An 18,165-nucleotide genomic window follows, 5' to 3' on the forward strand; every position below is an offset into this window, starting at 1 on the left:
CTTATGGTTTAATATCGATACGTACTTTCAGAAAATGTGCCTGCAGCTGACATAATATTTTGCAAATTTTTAAGTGTTGACATGTTTCTGTACTTGAGTAGGCACATTTCGTACAACATGTGAAAAGAAGGAAACATTCCAAATACCCATCTTCTAGTAGTGTAACTGCCTTTCATTTGCTGATAGTTACGTTTTAAGAATCTTGTAATAAAATCGACATTTCCTCTGGGGTCAAGCTACCAGAACATGCCGACTTAATACCTCCATCTAGTGCCATGGATAAAAATTCATGGAGCTTATATCTTTCATGCTGTAGTGCTGAAATACAAGGGCAGCTTTATCTGGAACTAAAGTTGTCATCTCCTTGGGGACGTAGTGGAACACTGAAGCTATGCAGGACTAATACTGGTCCCAAACACAGATAATTGCTTCAAAGGAAATGCTGTGTAGCATTTAACTTAGATTTTTCTGTGTTCATTCCTATGGTCTCAGTGTTTGGGCTGTAGCCATTGACACTGAGGATTTGGGCTCCCTGCCAGAGTTAAATTTTGTCAATCTCTTGCTTGATACACTCAGCCTGAACCTTAACAGCCACGCACTTAAGTGTCAAACAGGTACTTTGCTTGAGTTATGGCTTTCCACTTTTAACTCCCCAACCTTTATGTGTGGAGGTGGAGTTTTGTGGATATCTCAAAAAGCATAATGTTCTTATGTCAAATGCTTCTTCCATTCTTCTGAAGGCACTTCAAAATCAAAATTAAAGAAAAAAAAACAGTATGATGTGTTTAAGAGCAGTTTGTGAATGGTATGTTAAAAAATGTTTCTTTTGTCCCACTATAAAGTTCGTATGGCTGCAAAAGTTTAAAAAAATATTGTATTATCCCATTAACACGTTTTATGAGGCCGCACCATAGCTCAAGAGGTTAGCCGCTGGCTTCCCACCTCGATGGCCCGGGTTTGATCCCGGGTCTGGTCATGTGGGATTTGTGGTGGACAAAGTGGCGCTGTGGCAGGTTTTCTCTGAGTACTTCGGTTTCTGCTGCCAATCTTCATTCCACCAATTGCTCCACAATCACCCTCACCTATCATCTGGGGCTGGTACAGTAGGCCAGAAGTGGCCGCAGTACAAGGGACTTAGTCCCACCCCACTAGCAATAAAAGAAAATATGATTTATGGAGATCAGTGAAGAATTCTAAACTTTAATGGCTAAAACACAGTTTGAACACATCATTGGAACTGGTTTTGAAAGTGTACAATATATTGAATCAACTCGCATCTCCCTCTTTCACATACCAAAGTTATAGGTCTATTAGCAGATGGATAGGACTGGACTGATGTGTGTGCCTCAGCACAGAAATGTGCCCAAAAACCCCAAACATGTCAGAGAAGACACTGGAATATGTACACCATGTGTCTGTGTTCAGTTGAAAGACAGGGGGTTTCTTGAAAATTAATTCGCTTACTCTGCAACCAAGCAAACGCCTTGTCAGCGACACTTAAAGACCAAGGATGTGATAGTGGTGTTATTGCATGCCTCAGGGGATTGTGATAGACAGGTATGGAACAATTACAGAGTGACTAGTATTAGGGGAAAGCTGAAGAAACTTCAAGAGAAGCCTGCACCAGGACCACTGAACCCATGTCTCTGCATTAAGAAGCCAGCACCAAATATGGTTTGGGCTATGGCATGACTGTAGTGTTTCATATTTATACAAATTTATATTATAGTTCTTTCAGTGTGCCAGTTTTCGTCTCATACCATTTCCATTGCATTGCTGACGTTACTGGGCATTATTATATTTAAGCATCCTGTTACACTCACACAATATATATGAGACAAACCCCGTCTTAAGTGCAAGAATTTAATTGTAGTTCTTTCTTCTTTCCTTCCTCTACACTACATGTTTCGGCCCTAAATGGCCATCATCGGGTGTATATTCTTATGTAGCTGCTACACTGCCCGTAGTTTAAAATTTAAAAACACCAGTCTTTCTAATTGTATGTATATATAAAATCTTTGTTAACCTACACGTGTCAATTTGATTTCCAAAATTGGCACTTTTTAAAACTTCAATTAAAATTAAAATGTCTTTAAATTTTCTGTTCTTTTTCTTTTTCCAAATTTTAAAAATTAAAATTCTTCGGGGTACTCGCCCTATGTCTATAGTGCTGCAGCACCCACTTCTTGTTTTATCATTGTTCAGGTATTGTTCTGTGTAGGCTCTCTGTGCGTGTGCCGCTGCCTATCTTTAATACATGTCAAAAGGAAAAGAACGGAAAATTTAAAGACATTTTAATTTGAATTGAAGTTTTAAAAAGTGCCAATTTTGGAAATCAAATTGACGTGCATAGGTTAACAAAGATTTTATACATACATACAATTGGAAAGACTGGTGTTTTAAATTTAAACTACGGGCAGTGTAGCAGCTACGTAAGAATATACACCTGCTGATGGCCATTTAGGGCTGAAACATGTAGTGTGGAGGAAGGGAAGAAGAAAGAACTACAATTAAATTGTTGCACTTAAGACGGAGTTTGTCTCATATATATTACTGGGCATATTCTTCAAGAAAAAATGCATAAAGCTTTCTTGACACAACTCTTAATATGATTTAATTCTGTGTATACATTATGCCCTCATTGTGTACACTGCATGTGGTGTAACAGTTTGAATTTAAATATTTTGTGCATATGTTTTTCCACATTCTTTGAAAGTGTGCTCATTCTTGTAAGGAAACTTTAGGAAATTGAAACAAACATTTTTTGTCAAACGTCTATATGTCCACAGTCCATCAATGATGCAACAGTTGTTTATTCACCATTTAACACTTAACATGTTTCGGCCATAGATGGCCATCTTAAGGTGTCTTAATGTGTCAGAACTGTTACACTGCTCTGATGTGTGCTAAAACCGCGTGTTTCAGTCCACTTAAAAATAAAGTAAATATTTAAAATCCATTAAAATTTATTTTTTTTTTTTTCGTTGCTATTTACCGTCTTGTAGCTGTGAGATTGTGGTTAGTAGTTTAACAGTCAGTAAAGAGACATTTAGATGTGCCATACGGGAGGCAGTTAGACAAGGGCGCTTCACCACCTAGCATCCCGTTCAATCCCAGGTGACTGCCTTCATGTGAGATTCATTGTGAAGGAAGTAGGAGATTTTTTCTTTGACTTTCTCTGGTTTTCCCTTGCTAATCATCGTTGCACCATTGCTCCCTACTTATAACACCCCTTGAGGTGTGTGATTGCCCTGTGCAGGTAACAGGCGCACTATCACATTATCATACATTTACATGTCAAAAATCCTTTACAAGGTCATAAGACTCAGGATATAGACAATAGTCCAATATAACAATTAAATATAATAATTACAAAAAATATAATACATGTTAAAATATTTATGTAAACATAATTTTAAAATTATAAAACTTGTAATTTAACTTTTCATTAATTAAGTATTTAATCCCAATAAAATCAATTATCAATCTTCTGAACCCTGTAATCAAAAAATTCATCAATACCATAAAATGAATGTAAATGGAGAAATTGTAATAGTGCTTTCTTGAATCGATTTTTGTTTTTGGATAACTGTTTTATTTTGCGTGGAAGACTATTATAAATTTTGATTCCAAAATACTGTGGACCTTTCTGAAATGCTGTTAGATTTGACAAGGGGAGATGCAAATTTGAACTATTTCTTGTTACAGTTGTATATATATCTGAATTATCTGCAAATAAATCCATATTATTAACTACAAACATCATCAAAGAATATATATATTGAGAGGGCACTGGTCTTTGAGTTTGGGGCTTCATTTATGCTGTCACTTGACTGGTTACAGAGTAAGGAGGTAATTTTTAACAGGTGTTTATGTCCCAGCTGATGCATCTGTCTGTAAAGATTAAGGAGAGTAATGAAGTGTAGCTGTTCTTTATTTGATAAGGTGGATGTATCCACATACACACATATGTGTATATTGTATTGTTAATCAGTGAAGGGTTGTTTTGTACCTGTTTCAGCGCCTGTCATTTCCATCTTCTGAATCCAGCAATGGGCAAGCTGGTTTCAACTTCAGCCTCTCCAGCACTGCAGATACAGAAGGGCCTCAGGGAAGTTTTGAATGCATCCAGCAAACAGTCTCAAAGTATGTATTACATCTCAGATGATGACATTTACCTGTAGACATGAAGCTTGTTGTTTAGAACAATATTTCAAAACAGAAACAGTGGGGGTACATTGCAGCATAGTTGGTTTAGGCACGGTGCTACAAGGCAGAAGGTCACAGGTTCAATTCCCAGTGAAGTTATTGGATCTTTCAGTTGACATAATCCTTCCAGGTGCACTGTGGCCCTGTGGTTGACTCAGCCTAACAGAAATAAGTACCAGGAATCTTCCTGGGGGTGAACTGCAGCCGGCATTTAAAGCAGTTTAGGAAATCAGTTCTTTATTCTGAAAATCATATAATACAAATGTACTCTTTTGGCAGAACACAGAGCTTTTTTTGTGTTAAATGTAGTAGTGTGCTTTAAAGGGTTAAGGCATACTGTGTACTGTTCAGACAAGTTACTTCAGAATTTTGTATCCTCCAGCCAATTTATTACACATGCTAGAATTCATATGTCTCATTTTATTAGGAAGGTGACCACCAGGTGCAGAAGTAAGATACCTCTTAAGAGAAGGTGTACATGGGGGTGTAGGAACTGGAACAGATATGATAGGAATTTTCAGGAAAGTAAGCTACAAGCAATGCAATACTGGGCCATATAGTGTATGTTAGTAGGAGGAACCATTTTCTTAAAAACAAAATAAAATTAATTCCATTTGACTTGATTAATTATGTAATTACTCTATGTTTAGTAAAATGTTTACTGCTGATGTGATTTCATAACAGAAGCATACAATTGTTTTACAGGTCCCTTGAGTCCCTGGGAGCACTACAGTGCAAGATGCGGATCCAGGCTAATGATGACGTATATGAAACTACGCTACACAGATTGGCTGCAGCAGAGGAGAACCACAAGAAAAGCTGGTACATAACATTTCTTTTTTTTGTGTGGAATCACATTTATGATGCCAGCAGTTGACCACAAGCTGTGCAACAGAATTGGCATGTTCTTGCAAACGAAAACTGTGGTGCAGTTCAGTGCTCTGGATAACAGGATCACCAGGCTGTAGTTAGGTTCCTTGTTGCCACGGGTTGGCAATCAGCTACCAGTGCTGCAAAATGCTTGTGCTTGAACAACCCTTATATACCAGGGATTTTACTCTTTTACCAATCCATTTAATTAACACTGTATGTTTTGTAGTATGTATCGTAACACTGCAGTCGGTGTAGAATGCAATTGATTGTACAGACACACATGCACAATTAGTTTAGTTGAGCTTTCTATCTTTTTATTATGAATATAATGTTGTATTTTAAAACACAGTTCTTAAGTAAGGTCAGCAGAAACATGCAATAACACACCATATGTGTATACATTTTCTACCTTACAGCATATAGCACAGACAAGGTGGTAGCTGCATTGTGTTGCTAATGAGACTGGTTATTAGCTAGAGAGTTTTGGTACTACTCCCAGCAAGGGAAAGAAAAATTCTTTACCTTGCTGTATGCACATGAGTCTGAGGCCTACTCAGCCTTATGTTGTATAGACATAAGGGATAAAACAGCTGGACGGTGAAGCTGTCTGCCCTGTCTACCATGCAGTGCTGTGATCAAGCTTTATCCACTCATCACTTATTCACCTTCATGGTACTGAGTCAGGCACATGGGTAAATTTATTTTTACATTATGTAAGTAGGCCATGGAGCATGCAAAAATGTATGACTCTTTTTATAGTAGTCATAAGAGCAAACAGCTGTACAGATTTCAATTAATTTTTTTATGTGAGTCTGTGTACAGAAGGATCTATTCATTTCAGTTGGTTCATTACACAGAAAAATATTCTCCACTTCGGGTGTTCAAATTGCATTTTGTTTCCAATTCAGTTTTTTTAATCAGTGAAACCCCNTTAATCAGTGAAAAAAATCCCCTGCCCCCCTTGAATTACAGTTTCAGCTGATGCTTTATTGTGCTCAGTGGCTGAGTGGATGTTACCTTTTGATATAGCAAGGCCCACATTTTAAATTCCTTGTTGTGGTAACTCTAGGGACAGAAAGTGTTCTCTTTGGGTTTTGTACAGTAATCGTTTAAATGCATTCCAAATATGGTTGTCTCTTGGGTTGAAATCTGTGGAAATTGGTGGTCAGTGTTATGTGGATTTGACAAGTTCATATGTAGTGGCATTCTACACTCTCAAAAGGGGTGTATTATAAATGTGAAAATGCCAATTTTTAACATTTAGAATGGAAAATATTTGATATGTAACAAATGAATTGAAGTGAATAAATCGTTATACACATAGGTACATCCTGCACAACTTATATGAGTTTAATTCTGATATATAGATCTGTTCACTTATTTTGAAAAAATAAAAGTAGGCTTATGAGATTACCATGCTGTCTCTATGACTGTCTCTCCATGTATCCCCCCCCCCATCAGCCTTTCAATATATGAATGAATCTTTATGAAACTATGCATATCATGGTACCTCAGCCCACCTCAGCACTATACTTTATAAATCCCTCCCATCATTCTTTCTATCTGTATGATTATCCCCCTGTTGTTGCTAGGCAATGGCTTGCTGAGCACAATACTGTGGCAATGAATACACACAACAATAGAAGAATTGTTGGATGTGTCATTTTCTATGCAGTCCAAGTCATATCAAAGAAAAGTATGTGATTGGTTTTTTTCCAGAACCTCTTGTTTAAGAAACTTTTTTGCGCCACTAATTATAGTGTGAGATCTCTTAACAGGACTCTAAAAATTTATCTTGAAAGTGCCTAACCAATTCCCAAATTCCAGGCACAATAGGGATATATGTTGTGCTGAATTCTGTACTGTAGCGGATTGCATTTTAACCATGTTCATGGTAGACCTTAGCATAATGACAGAATTTCCAAAAGCACCATTACTTCAAATTTTTCTGTGTTTCAGGTGACCCAGCCAGTGTGAAGACTCATATTGTGTTATAAGTAATGCTAAAATTGTTTCTGTCATGGCTGATTTTGTGTGAAATGTGTGTTTTATTTTTACAGCACGAGAGAAATCAAACCGGGTGGACCAGGTATCGGAGTTAAAGTGAAAGTAAAGAATCCAGTGCTTCCCCTCAGAAGAGATCGCAACCCCACAAATTCCCTTGCCCCTTCAGCAACACAGCTGAAGCATAATTTGCCACCAAAACCATCAAGCAATGGTTATGTATCATCATCTCATCATGGTATTGTTAACGGGAACTTCATGCCAAGCTTGGCACACACAAAGCCTCAGGGTAACAACCACGCCCAAAAACCAGGGAATCCGGATATCATGAGGCGGCCACTCAGGTATAATGAACTAAGCAACTCCTTGGAGCTTGGTCCTTCATGAGAAGCCACAGTTACTTGACCAAGAATTTCCCAACGTTCCGTGGAACCTAAAAGTTCATTACCATGTTCCCAAGAGCCAGCCAGTGTTCCCTGTCCAAAGCCAGATTAATCCAGTCCATGCCACCCCATCCTGTTTTTCTAAGATTAATTTTAATATTATTCTCCCACCTACATCTAGGTCTTCGTAGTGGTCTCATTCTTTCTGTGTTTGCCACTAAAACCCTATATGAATTCTCCTCTCAATTGTATTCGGCACACAGTACAAGTTATGAAGCTCCTCATTATGCCATTCTCTCCAACCTCCTGTCACTTCATCCCTCTTCGGTCCCTGTACTCTTCTCAGTACTCTGTTCTCAAACACCCTCAGCCTGTATTCTTCCCTTAATGTCAGAGACCGGTTTCACAACCATACAGAATTATGGTTTTGTATGTTTTAATTTTTATGTGTTTAGATGACAGACAAGAAGACAAAAAGTTCTTTCCACATGAATCAAATTTTCATTTGTTACTGTCATTCACATATATTTCACTTCATATTTTCAAAGGATCTATTAGCTATGTCTTTATTGTAATTATTCTCTTGACAAGACGTCAACATATAATCAGTTTTCTCCTTGTTTACCTTAAGAGCAACCTCCTTACTAGTGTTAATTAGAGCTTCTCTAAGTATATCATTTGACATTTTATGGTTGGATTTGAGATCCTCATAGCTCCGACTGTGAAGAGTTGTACCTTTTGGGCTAGAATGCAGTGCAGTCTGGTGAAAGCCAGATGATGTTTTGGAGGAACATACACCTTAGAGTTCTGCTTACTGCCTGCTTCTTGCTGGTTTCTTTCTTGGCTTACTCATTGACCCTGAGGATGGAGGTGGTATGTTCCTCCCAAACATTGCTTGACTTTCACTGGACTACATGGGGTTAAATCCCAGATGGTTTTCTGAAATGTTGGTTGTTTTTTTAAATAGCCCTTAACCCGAAGACCATTTGTGCCTTTTTTATTTTAAGGGATATATACTTCTGGTACACTCAACCCACCCTCAGTTTTCACTAACACTTTTAGACAAAGAGTGCTGTGGAAGCTCGAAATCTTTTAAATTTAAGTATACCACATAAACATTATTTTAGATCTGTAATTAGTGTTACTGAAATGGTGATAAGAATCACAGCTTCTCATATTGGGGTCTTTTCCCAGTTCTGTTCCATTTTGGCACTGATTGATTTCTTTGGGGACAGTCAATCTAAACCTTAGGGCAGCCTTAACTGCAATAAATGTAGCACTAGAAGTACAGACTTCAAATCTGTAAAACAAAACTTTTGAGTCATGAGATTTGAGGGTTTCTTGCCAGTGACTATGAGGATTACTGTCATATGGGATGTGATACAGCGTAATCTGGTAGTTAATTACCAGTGCTTAACAGGAACCTGGTTCCTCCATCTTACATTATGAAGACAAAGGAAGTAGGTTTCTTTGAAACATTGATAATTGCTTGTTAAGGTATGTGGGGTCACATCCCAGAAGATGGTAATCTTCATTAAATTGATATTTTGCTGCCAATCAGTTGTTGCTGTCTGGCACTCATTATGCTACTGAATTGTTCATGTCTCACAGATATATATGTTTTGTGTATTGTATGGTACATTGTTCTTGTTTGCAGGGAGAGATTAATCCATCTCTTGGCTGTGAGGCCATACAAAAAGCCAGAATTGTATGACAGGATTAACAAAGGTACAGTTTAATCATTTTTTTAGTTTATTTTTTTTGATATTTGGAAGAGTTTCTGTTTTACCAAATTTATCGCTTTTTATTTGAGTCTTATTCACATTTGTTCTTTGTAACCCAACTTTTTCTTAGACCCTGTAGTATTTAATATTCTTTTTCAAAATGTACTGTTAGTGCATCCTGTTCTTTTGATTTCATTCAATTTGGCATAATTAATTATTTTTGTCATGGAAAAATGACTCCAGTGGTCTACTAGTAACCCAGATATCATATTTTACATCTTCTGAATAATTATCATGTGCATGAGTGACTATAAACAGTCTACATGCTACACAGAGTATACAAGGGTTATTCAGTTGAAATTAATTTCTGAGTTGTTCTGGGCAGAATAGAAGAGGCCATCAAAAATAGTTGCTATGGGTACTGAAGCAGACATCCCATAGATGCAGTAGCCATTCTGTTCCCTCCAGAAGGAACACCTCGATGTCTTTGTCTAGCCCAAATCTATGGCCCCGTAGTGCTTGCTGGAAGGGGCTGGACACCTGAAAAGGATTTCCCGTGAATAACCCTGATACTAACTGTTGTATGGTCATATTTTGGAAGAACCCTATTTTTCAAACACCATGTGTCATTGCCTGCATGGACTAGATCTTATTTGCCATAGCATTTGTGATCTCTTATATCTAACATAATGATATAAGTAAGATTTAATACATTTTGTGTTATGTATAATGTGGATTCTGTTTCTCAGTGACTGCACTTTGTGGAAGTTGGTTGTGCTGCCAGAACATCAGTAATGTCACCTATTTCTACATGATGGCTTCACCCAGAAACAGAATTCGCATTGTCATGTTATTATGTTAGGCTAAGGCAGTAGGAGGGTTGTCATATTTAGAAAGTTGTGTTTTGTTTCAGATGGTTTGCGGGACAGGGATAAGAACAGTGTGACAAAAATCTTAATGCAGGTGGCAGTCTTGCGGGACAACACATACCAACTCATCCGTAATGTATGGAATGATGTACAGGAGGACTGGCCATTCTATACAGAACAGGAGAGGCAGTTACTGAAGCGGTCTGTATCAGACTTGTACAGTAGGGTAATGCAATATGTAGAGCCAGTTTGTTGATTTGTGTAGTTAACTGAATTTGAGTTGCAAGGTCAGTAGATAGGCTCTGTTGGTAAACAGAAATAATATCAAAACAGGTAATATTTCTCTTGCATCACTGTGTGTGTTGCTTCAGTGTTGTAAACAAGCATAGCTAAGAAAGTGATGACCCACAGTTTATATACTTATCTAAAGTCTGACGAATCATCTTGATTTGTAGAAGTAACAGAAAAAGAAATTCATGACTGTTTCAGTGACACCTGATTATCTTGATACATTTATTAAGTAGATCTCTTATATAGAGTGGAACAAAATTTACCCACAAGCTCTTCCTTGTTTTAAAAAACAAATCAGAAATATTGTACAACATATTGTAACGTGGCTGGCACAACAGGAATTAGGGGTCACGTAAACTCTGCATTTCTGCGAGTGATGTCACATACCCCCACTCCTTCCATCATTACGCAGTGCTCGGTAAACACCGAAGAAAAGGACTGGCCGTTGCCACAAGAGGGACAAGCTGTCACATGAAAGTGACATGGCAGACTAAGAAAAACAACAAGAAGGACTGCGGAAGAAACTGGCCGCTTAGAGAATCAGGATGACCCTCCATGCAGAAGTGGCACGGCATAGGAAACACAGGGACGATGCCACAAAAATATCCCAGGAAAAACAAGCACTCCAGAAGCAACGTCGAGCACACACAGAAGACAACAGAAGAATAAGGAGCCGAAACGTCAAGGAACCCATTCCTAGAAGCATGAAGACATTACACGAGGCCCTTGGACAAGCTCTCGAGTCAGAGGGCATGAAGGGAACCATCTGGATTTCCAGTAGATTAAGAGAGATGAGACACTGGACACTGTGGAGGGGTCGACCCCTTCCGAAACGGAAGAAATGGAATAGCACATGGTGGACTGGTAACACAGAAGCACCAGCCTCCCTAGCTAGAACAAGTGAATGAGCGACAAATGAATGTGAGACGACGGAATCAACGACCGCTGTACCATGGAGCTGATCGAGATGAGCCCTTTGAAGAAAGGGGCTGGAGGTAGCTCCCCGAAGACGAACACCAAAGGAAAAGGAATGGGGATGTACCATTGGGCCGTTCGGGATGAGCAACCCTTAGAAGGGCATAGTGTAACATGGATGGTGCAACAGGAAGTAGGGGTCACATGAACTCTGCATTTCCGCAAATGACTTCACATACCCCTACTCCTTCCATCATTACACAACGCTCGGTAAACGCCCCTCCCTGTTAGGCTGTGACGTCACGCAACAGGCGAGAACATGCAGCGACTATTGCTAGGCATTTGATACGATTGTGAGTATGCAGCAGGGAAGCGAGGTGCGTTTTCCGCTGTCCAGCTGAGGGTTTATAAGAGAAACCAGAATGCCTAAGGAGAAAAGTGAAATTCTATCAGTCGCAGAGAGGGTGGAAGGCTAGCAGTCGCCAAGTGCAATTGCGCATTAGGAGTCGGTTTCCAGCCTTTCGAAGAGATGAGGTGAAGTCCAGCAGCCACAAGTTGTTGTTGAGTTGTACTGAGTGAATAGCAGTGACTACAGCAGGAGAAGTAATTGTGATATTGCAGCTGGCAGTAATTTTGAAATTGTTAACTGTGTAAGTCTAAGAGCAAGTATGCAATAAAGTCACTAAGATCGAAAATGACTTGAAGTTATTTGTCACGTTACAATCCCCCAACAAGTGACAATATGTTCTGTGACATTTTGTTTTCAAGATACATGTCACCATTAAATGACCCAAGCTGTCAAATGATCAAGCCGTGGGTGGCTTGTAGATACAAGAGGTGTTCAAAGAGGCCTCCCACATATTCATGGCAGACAGCAGTTTCAGCATGTTGGCATTGACTGTTGTCACAGCTGCTTGAAGTCTTGGCATGAGATATTCAGTTGTCCTGGAAGGGACTGCATAAATGTGTTCCTTCAGGTGTCCCCACAAGAAAAAATCCATCAGAGTCTGATGTGGCAGCTGAGGAGACCATGCAGTTAGCCCCCCGATGTCCAGTTCACCTTCTTGAATGTGTTGATTTCAGCTGCTACCAAACATCATCTGTGTAGCGCTTAGGAGCTCCTTCATGCTGTAACAACAACCTCCACCTCACAGCTAGAGGCCCTTCTTCAAGCAGCTCTGGTAAAACAATTACCAGAAAAGCATGATATCATTGAGCATTCAGCCTGTCAGGCAGAAGAGGGCCGACAACAACGTCCCCAGTGATTCCAGTACTGACCCCTACTGTGCTACTCCTAGCATTGTGCTATGTATTGTTGTGTATATAACTGCTGAGAAGTATGTTACTCCATTTGATATGATGCATATGTAAAATCTGAGTGCCTCAAGGACAGGTGTTGTATAACATTTGTGGCTTGATTATTAACAAGGAGTCACACTTTGGAGTGCTTGTGCATGAATTTCATTTCACCGTATATTATTTTGAAAGTGGGATCAGATCAAGTCCCTTGATACTTTTTCTCCAAGTAGGCCCATTATACCGGCACTGGTTAATAGATGAGAGAAAGGGAGCACTTGATGAAATGATAATTGGCAGGGGAAACCAAAATACTGGAGTAAAACCACTACAAATCCCACATGAACTGGCTTGGTATTGAACCTGGACCACAACACATAGTTGATGAATTGTCCATGCATAAAAGTTCAGATAAATTACATTATAAATTTTTATTTTGTAAATCAAATTTTGTGTATTACACTGTATTACACAAAATTAAACTGCAATAACTGCATAGCACTTCATCTTACAGAGTAGATTAATGAAATTCCAGCATTCAGTAACCAAAAATGTTCAGCACTTCGCAACAAATACCATTTTTGTTCAGATCTTTACTCATTGTCTAAGACCACATATACCCCATGACTACTTAAAAAAAAATTTTAAATTCTCTTAGTGGAGGATGGAGTCCAACTGGGTGCACTTGGCACGACGGCCACTGATTGGCCTATTGTAGCCTGCCCCGGGTGATTATGATGATGGAGAATTTGGTGGAATGAAGATTGGCAGGGGAAACCGAAGTACTCCAAGAAAACCTGCCTCAGTGTCAATTTGTCCACCATAAATCCCACTTGACGAGACCCAGGATGGAACCCGGGCCACCATGGTGGGAAGCCAGTGACTAACAGCTTGAGCTATGGTGCTGCCCACCCCATGACTACATTGTTGTATGATTTTTATGTAATACGTATATTGAACTTAGGAATATTGGCTTTCTGGAGTCGTCTCACAATTACTGTCTTCACCATTCCGTACTTCATCTTCACAGAAGGATCTGGTCATATGGAAATACCGCTTTTGCTTCAACAGCACTTTAGGCAAACTCGCGGATGCCAACTTTGAATTGTATTTCTGTATATCTGCCTCTGTCACCCCCTCTCCACCACCTTGTATGACACAAATGTTAGAATATGTTGTATCTTATCAGCCTGTTAAAAGCTTCAAACATTTAAAGACATTGATGTAGTATATAATATTTCATATTCCATTCTGGTAAAAATTGTAAAAAGGTACTAGATTTGAAAATGGCAAGGCATTGCTGTTTTGCACTTTATGCATGCCTAAAAATATCTCACATTCTCTCTTCCAGGTTATGGAAATCCTTGATTCAGGATACTTCTTAGCTACACCACTGCAGTACACATTAGATTCTTTTGTTTCTGCCCCTACAGCCATGTTATTGTCTTATCATATTCCCCATTTCTAATTGAACATGTTAAAGTTATTGACTATCCTTTTCTTTGTTCATTAGCTGAGTACTGTTTTGCCAAAAGATGCTGCAAACTAGTTTTGTTTTTCTTTGCAGGCGTAAACCACAGAACCTGACTCCACCAGGAAGCAGTGATGGAGGGAGTTCAGGCAGTGGACAGTCTCCCACTAGTACTCACCCAGGCAGTCCTCCTTCAGCTATCTCCTCCTCATACAACATGAAGAGGCCAGGATATATTGATGGAGCAGATGGTCTGCCAACTAAACGCAAGCGCATCTCTCATTACTGCAGCAAACCAACAGAACAGGCACCTGTCATGGCCAGGTTACCAGACTCAAGCCAACAGCCACGCAGCACACCTGCAGACTCATCATCATCATCATCATCATCACGACCTGATGATTTCTTTCGGCATAAGGACAGGGACAAAAGTAGGGATGTCATGAATACGAACCCTCGTAGTAGAGAATATGGTGGCAATAGAAGTAGTAATGGTGGGGGTGAGAGTTTGCTCAGGAATAACGGATACAGCAGTCAGTCAGTAATGTCATCGATTGTGGACGGGAAGTGGAGAAATGGGCCCGAAAATGAGGAAAATGATGAAAAACGAAGTGGCAGTAGTGCTCAAGGAGGCTATGATAGCAGTGTAGTGGCCAGCAAGGCTCAGTGTGAATCAGTGGCATCTAATCCATCTAGTGTTAGTGGTGTTAGTGGCAGCACTAGAGTGACATCTGCATCAGTGGATGATTCCTCTACGTGTTGGAACAGATCAACAGAGAATGGAGTGCTCAGTCAATCAACGAGCAGCCGAGGTCATGGAGGTCATCATGACAATCGCAACAATAGATGGACAACTCGGGTTTCGTCAACAACTCAGAACAGTTCTGCCGGTGGTTCCAGTCCTGAGAGTCAGCTGGAGAACATGGACACAGGAAGAGAGAAAGAGGCTAAGGAGAAAACTTCTACAAGTAACAGTTCAGAATACCCAGAATATATTTTGTGAGTATAAAACATAATTTTTGGCTGGTGTATGAAAATTTAAAATTAATTTAATTCATGCATAATACCTGTTGCCACTATTGTTCATTGGTACTTCATCTCCCTTAAAGTACTGTATTTACCTGGATCTAAATCACACTCTGGAAAAATGTGTATACTTTTACATCACATCTATGAGCCCATTGTCTAGAAAATGTGGGAACCTCAACATCTCACAACCCTATATCCCTCCACGGCATGTTACAGTGATACCTGTACTTTTTACATCAACACAAGTAATAGTCAGAACAACTCAGAATAAGCAAGTTTTGAGTTGCTTTGTGAAGTTACATTTATTGCTGAAAATACTAATTAAATTATTGGGTTTGATGAGTAGCTCTAATAACACCAGACAATTAGAACTCCGTTAGCTGGTAACATTAGTTTGAACTGAGTTTGCATAAGTGTATGTACCTTTACTGGATGTAGGTCACTATTTCTTTAAAAACTTATAAGCCTCATTCTGATTTTAAAAGTGTTAATTTGGGAGGATAATTGTGGCTTATGTTCAAGCAAATTGGTGCCTGCCAGGTCAGGGGATGGGAAAGATGGCATAACATTCTGGTATAGCATTGCACAATTTAAGAAGTGTACAGCTTCACATTTTCATGGTGAAGGAATCACATCCCTTTACTTAGTTTGGGGCTTTTTTTCATGGATAATTCACCAAAATTTGAACATAAGGCTTTAGCATATATTTCTCCAGTTTCTGTAATGCTTCATGGGCTGCAACATAGAAGGTAGGTGCCTTCATAATAGGAAAGAGTGTAAATTGTTCCCTGGCAGATGTTACTGAAATTAACTTTATGTGTCATTGTTTGCCAGGGATGGCGTTTAACAGCTATACAGAACGCTTAGCAGAATCACTGATACTGTGTATATGTGTGTGCAGTGACAAATGGCAGAATTTAACTTAATGTGACATGCCAGTTTTTGGACTATAATGATGTTAATTTATTGAGTTAAAAAGATAAACGCCACAAAGTGAAACACAAAAACTCCATCATCTAATAGTAGGGAGGATGGTATAGCAGTAAACACAGAAAACTAAGTACATTAAAGTCCCAGAACTCTCAACCAACTGGCTAGAATTCCCAAGAAAATCATCGTTTATATAAACTATTCAGAAACAAGTTTGCAGTGCACATAAGTTCACCTACCACTCAATAGTTATCCCAGCTGCCACTGGTAGCACCATCTAGTACCATCCTCAGGCAGGCACCATTACAATAGAGGCTAGTTAAATTTGTGATCATGTTACAGTGTATTTATCCAATATCTTTTACCCGTAAGATAACTACATTACCGAGGAAGATGCCCGCCAAAGAACTAAAGCAGAAATACGTTGCTTTGACTTTGAACTGAGTTTCTGTAAGAAGTTCTCATTTAACCAGCAGATCCCATTTCCCATACATGTCAGGGAGTTTACTGTTTATTGTATGTTCCTGTCTCATCATCACAAAGCAAGACAATGTGATGATATTGGAATAGCAATTAAGTCCTATGAAAATGTTGTAAGGTTGAAATCAGGGATTGAAAATTTGTGCATATCTGATAGCCAGACACATATTTTGGTCATCAGGAAGAGGCAGAGCAGCATTTTATGAGTACCTTGGTGTGACTTCTGCTTTTGAATGGTACCAAGATTCATTTCTTCCTGTCACACACTAGCCAGGCATGAAATGATGGTAGAAATCATTGAACTGAAAGGAAATATTAATTGTTATGACTTACTGATCATGTTGATCATAACCTTCTTTGGATGTAGTTCACCATTTCCTTTCTAACACAGGTTATCGAATGAGAATTCCAGAACTCCATACATGGCCTAATGGCCAAGTAGAAAATCAGCTGCCTTCCAAAATGTTTCAGTCTCCACTGGCAGTCAGGCCACTAACAGTTTTTCTCACTCCTTGATTCTCATAGTTGAGAATGATAGTAAGGTAAAGTAAAGGGTAAATTTATCTCTGTGCTCAATAAGTTAAGCACCATGCTATGATGATTTGTGGGGGCATGGTGGTATAGCTCCACTGTTGTTGAACTCAGTACTTGGTGGAGATGAACGGTCATCTTCATGCCCTTTCTGCTTTGCCCTTGTGGAAAGATGTCCCAGTACCCATTGGTTAGGAGGGTGGGTGGGCCCAAGAGCTGGTCTGGATGCTGTGGAGTAGAGAGAAATCTCTTACCCCTACTGGGATTGAACCCCAGCCATCCATCCTGTGGCCTATTGCTATACCAACTGAGCCATCCCAGCTCCTATGATAATAATAGTGATAATTAAGAATTACATTCCTGAAATAAATTGAGAAATGATTAAATTTGAGGATTGTGACAACCAGAAAAGGCCCCTGAAAATGGCCAAGTAGAGGCTGAAACATGTTGGTTAAAGCAAATTCTCACATATCTAAACTCTGTGTTGTATCTGCCGTTATTATAATAATACAGAGTGTTTAAAAGTACATGGCATAACTTCAGGAATGAGTTCCTCATATGTAAGTAAGAAGAGTAAAGTAAAGGTATCCCTGTAACAGGCCATGGAGGCCCATAGGATTGTGAGATGGTGAGGCTCACACATTTTCCAGACAATCAGCTCACAGATGGTGGTGAGGTTGTCAGCCTTATGCACTGGCTGCACTTCATCCCTCAGGAAGATTTCTGGTACTCATTTCTGTTAGAGACTCAGTTGACCCCAGGGCCATAATGCAGCTGGAAGGATTAGGTCAGTTGAAAAATCCAATGACCTCATCTGGGCTTGAACGTGCGACCTTTCGGCTTGTAGCATAGTACCTCAACCAACTATGCTACCATGTACCCCCTGTGTTCCTCATCTGTAGATAATAAAAACAGTTTCATCATCATCATCAGTAATCTGTCAAGACGACAGGTCCACAGTCTCTTTCAAAACAATTCCTCCACTTAATGCGATCTAGAGCTTTCTCCTTCAAATGACAGTATCCTCTTCTGTCCCCAAGGTCATCCAGCATCTTCTTACGTCTTCTTCCTCGTCTTCTTGTCACTTCTATCCGCCCATCTATCTTTCCTTCGATAGCTTCTTTTAGAAGGCAGTTTCTGCGTAAAACATGACCAATCCA

The 18,165-nt window shown here is 39.4% G+C and overlaps 1 protein-coding gene across 1 annotated transcript in view; it reads left to right on the forward strand.

Annotated features, from left to right (window-relative positions):
• The window catches only part of LOC111871016 (RNA polymerase II elongation factor Ell), a 335,544-nt gene that overhangs the window by 305,496 nt on the left and 11,883 nt on the right, over positions 1 to 18,165 (forward strand). The window contains exons 3-8 of the mRNA XM_023863729.2: positions 4,022 to 4,146; positions 4,915 to 5,031; positions 7,143 to 7,430; positions 9,127 to 9,197; positions 10,107 to 10,263; positions 14,132 to 15,034. Coding sequence (XP_023719497.1) covers positions 4,022 to 4,146; positions 4,915 to 5,031; positions 7,143 to 7,430; positions 9,127 to 9,197; positions 10,107 to 10,263; positions 14,132 to 15,034 — 1,661 coding nt within the window. The remainder of the gene's footprint in view (positions 1 to 4,021; positions 4,147 to 4,914; positions 5,032 to 7,142; positions 7,431 to 9,126; positions 9,198 to 10,106; positions 10,264 to 14,131; positions 15,035 to 18,165) is intronic.

This window comes from Cryptotermes secundus, unplaced genomic scaffold, assembly GCF_002891405.2.
Source record: "Cryptotermes secundus unplaced genomic scaffold, Csec_1.0 scaffold1606, whole genome shotgun sequence".
Lineage (NCBI taxonomy): Eukaryota > Metazoa > Arthropoda > Insecta > Blattodea > Kalotermitidae > Cryptotermes > Cryptotermes secundus.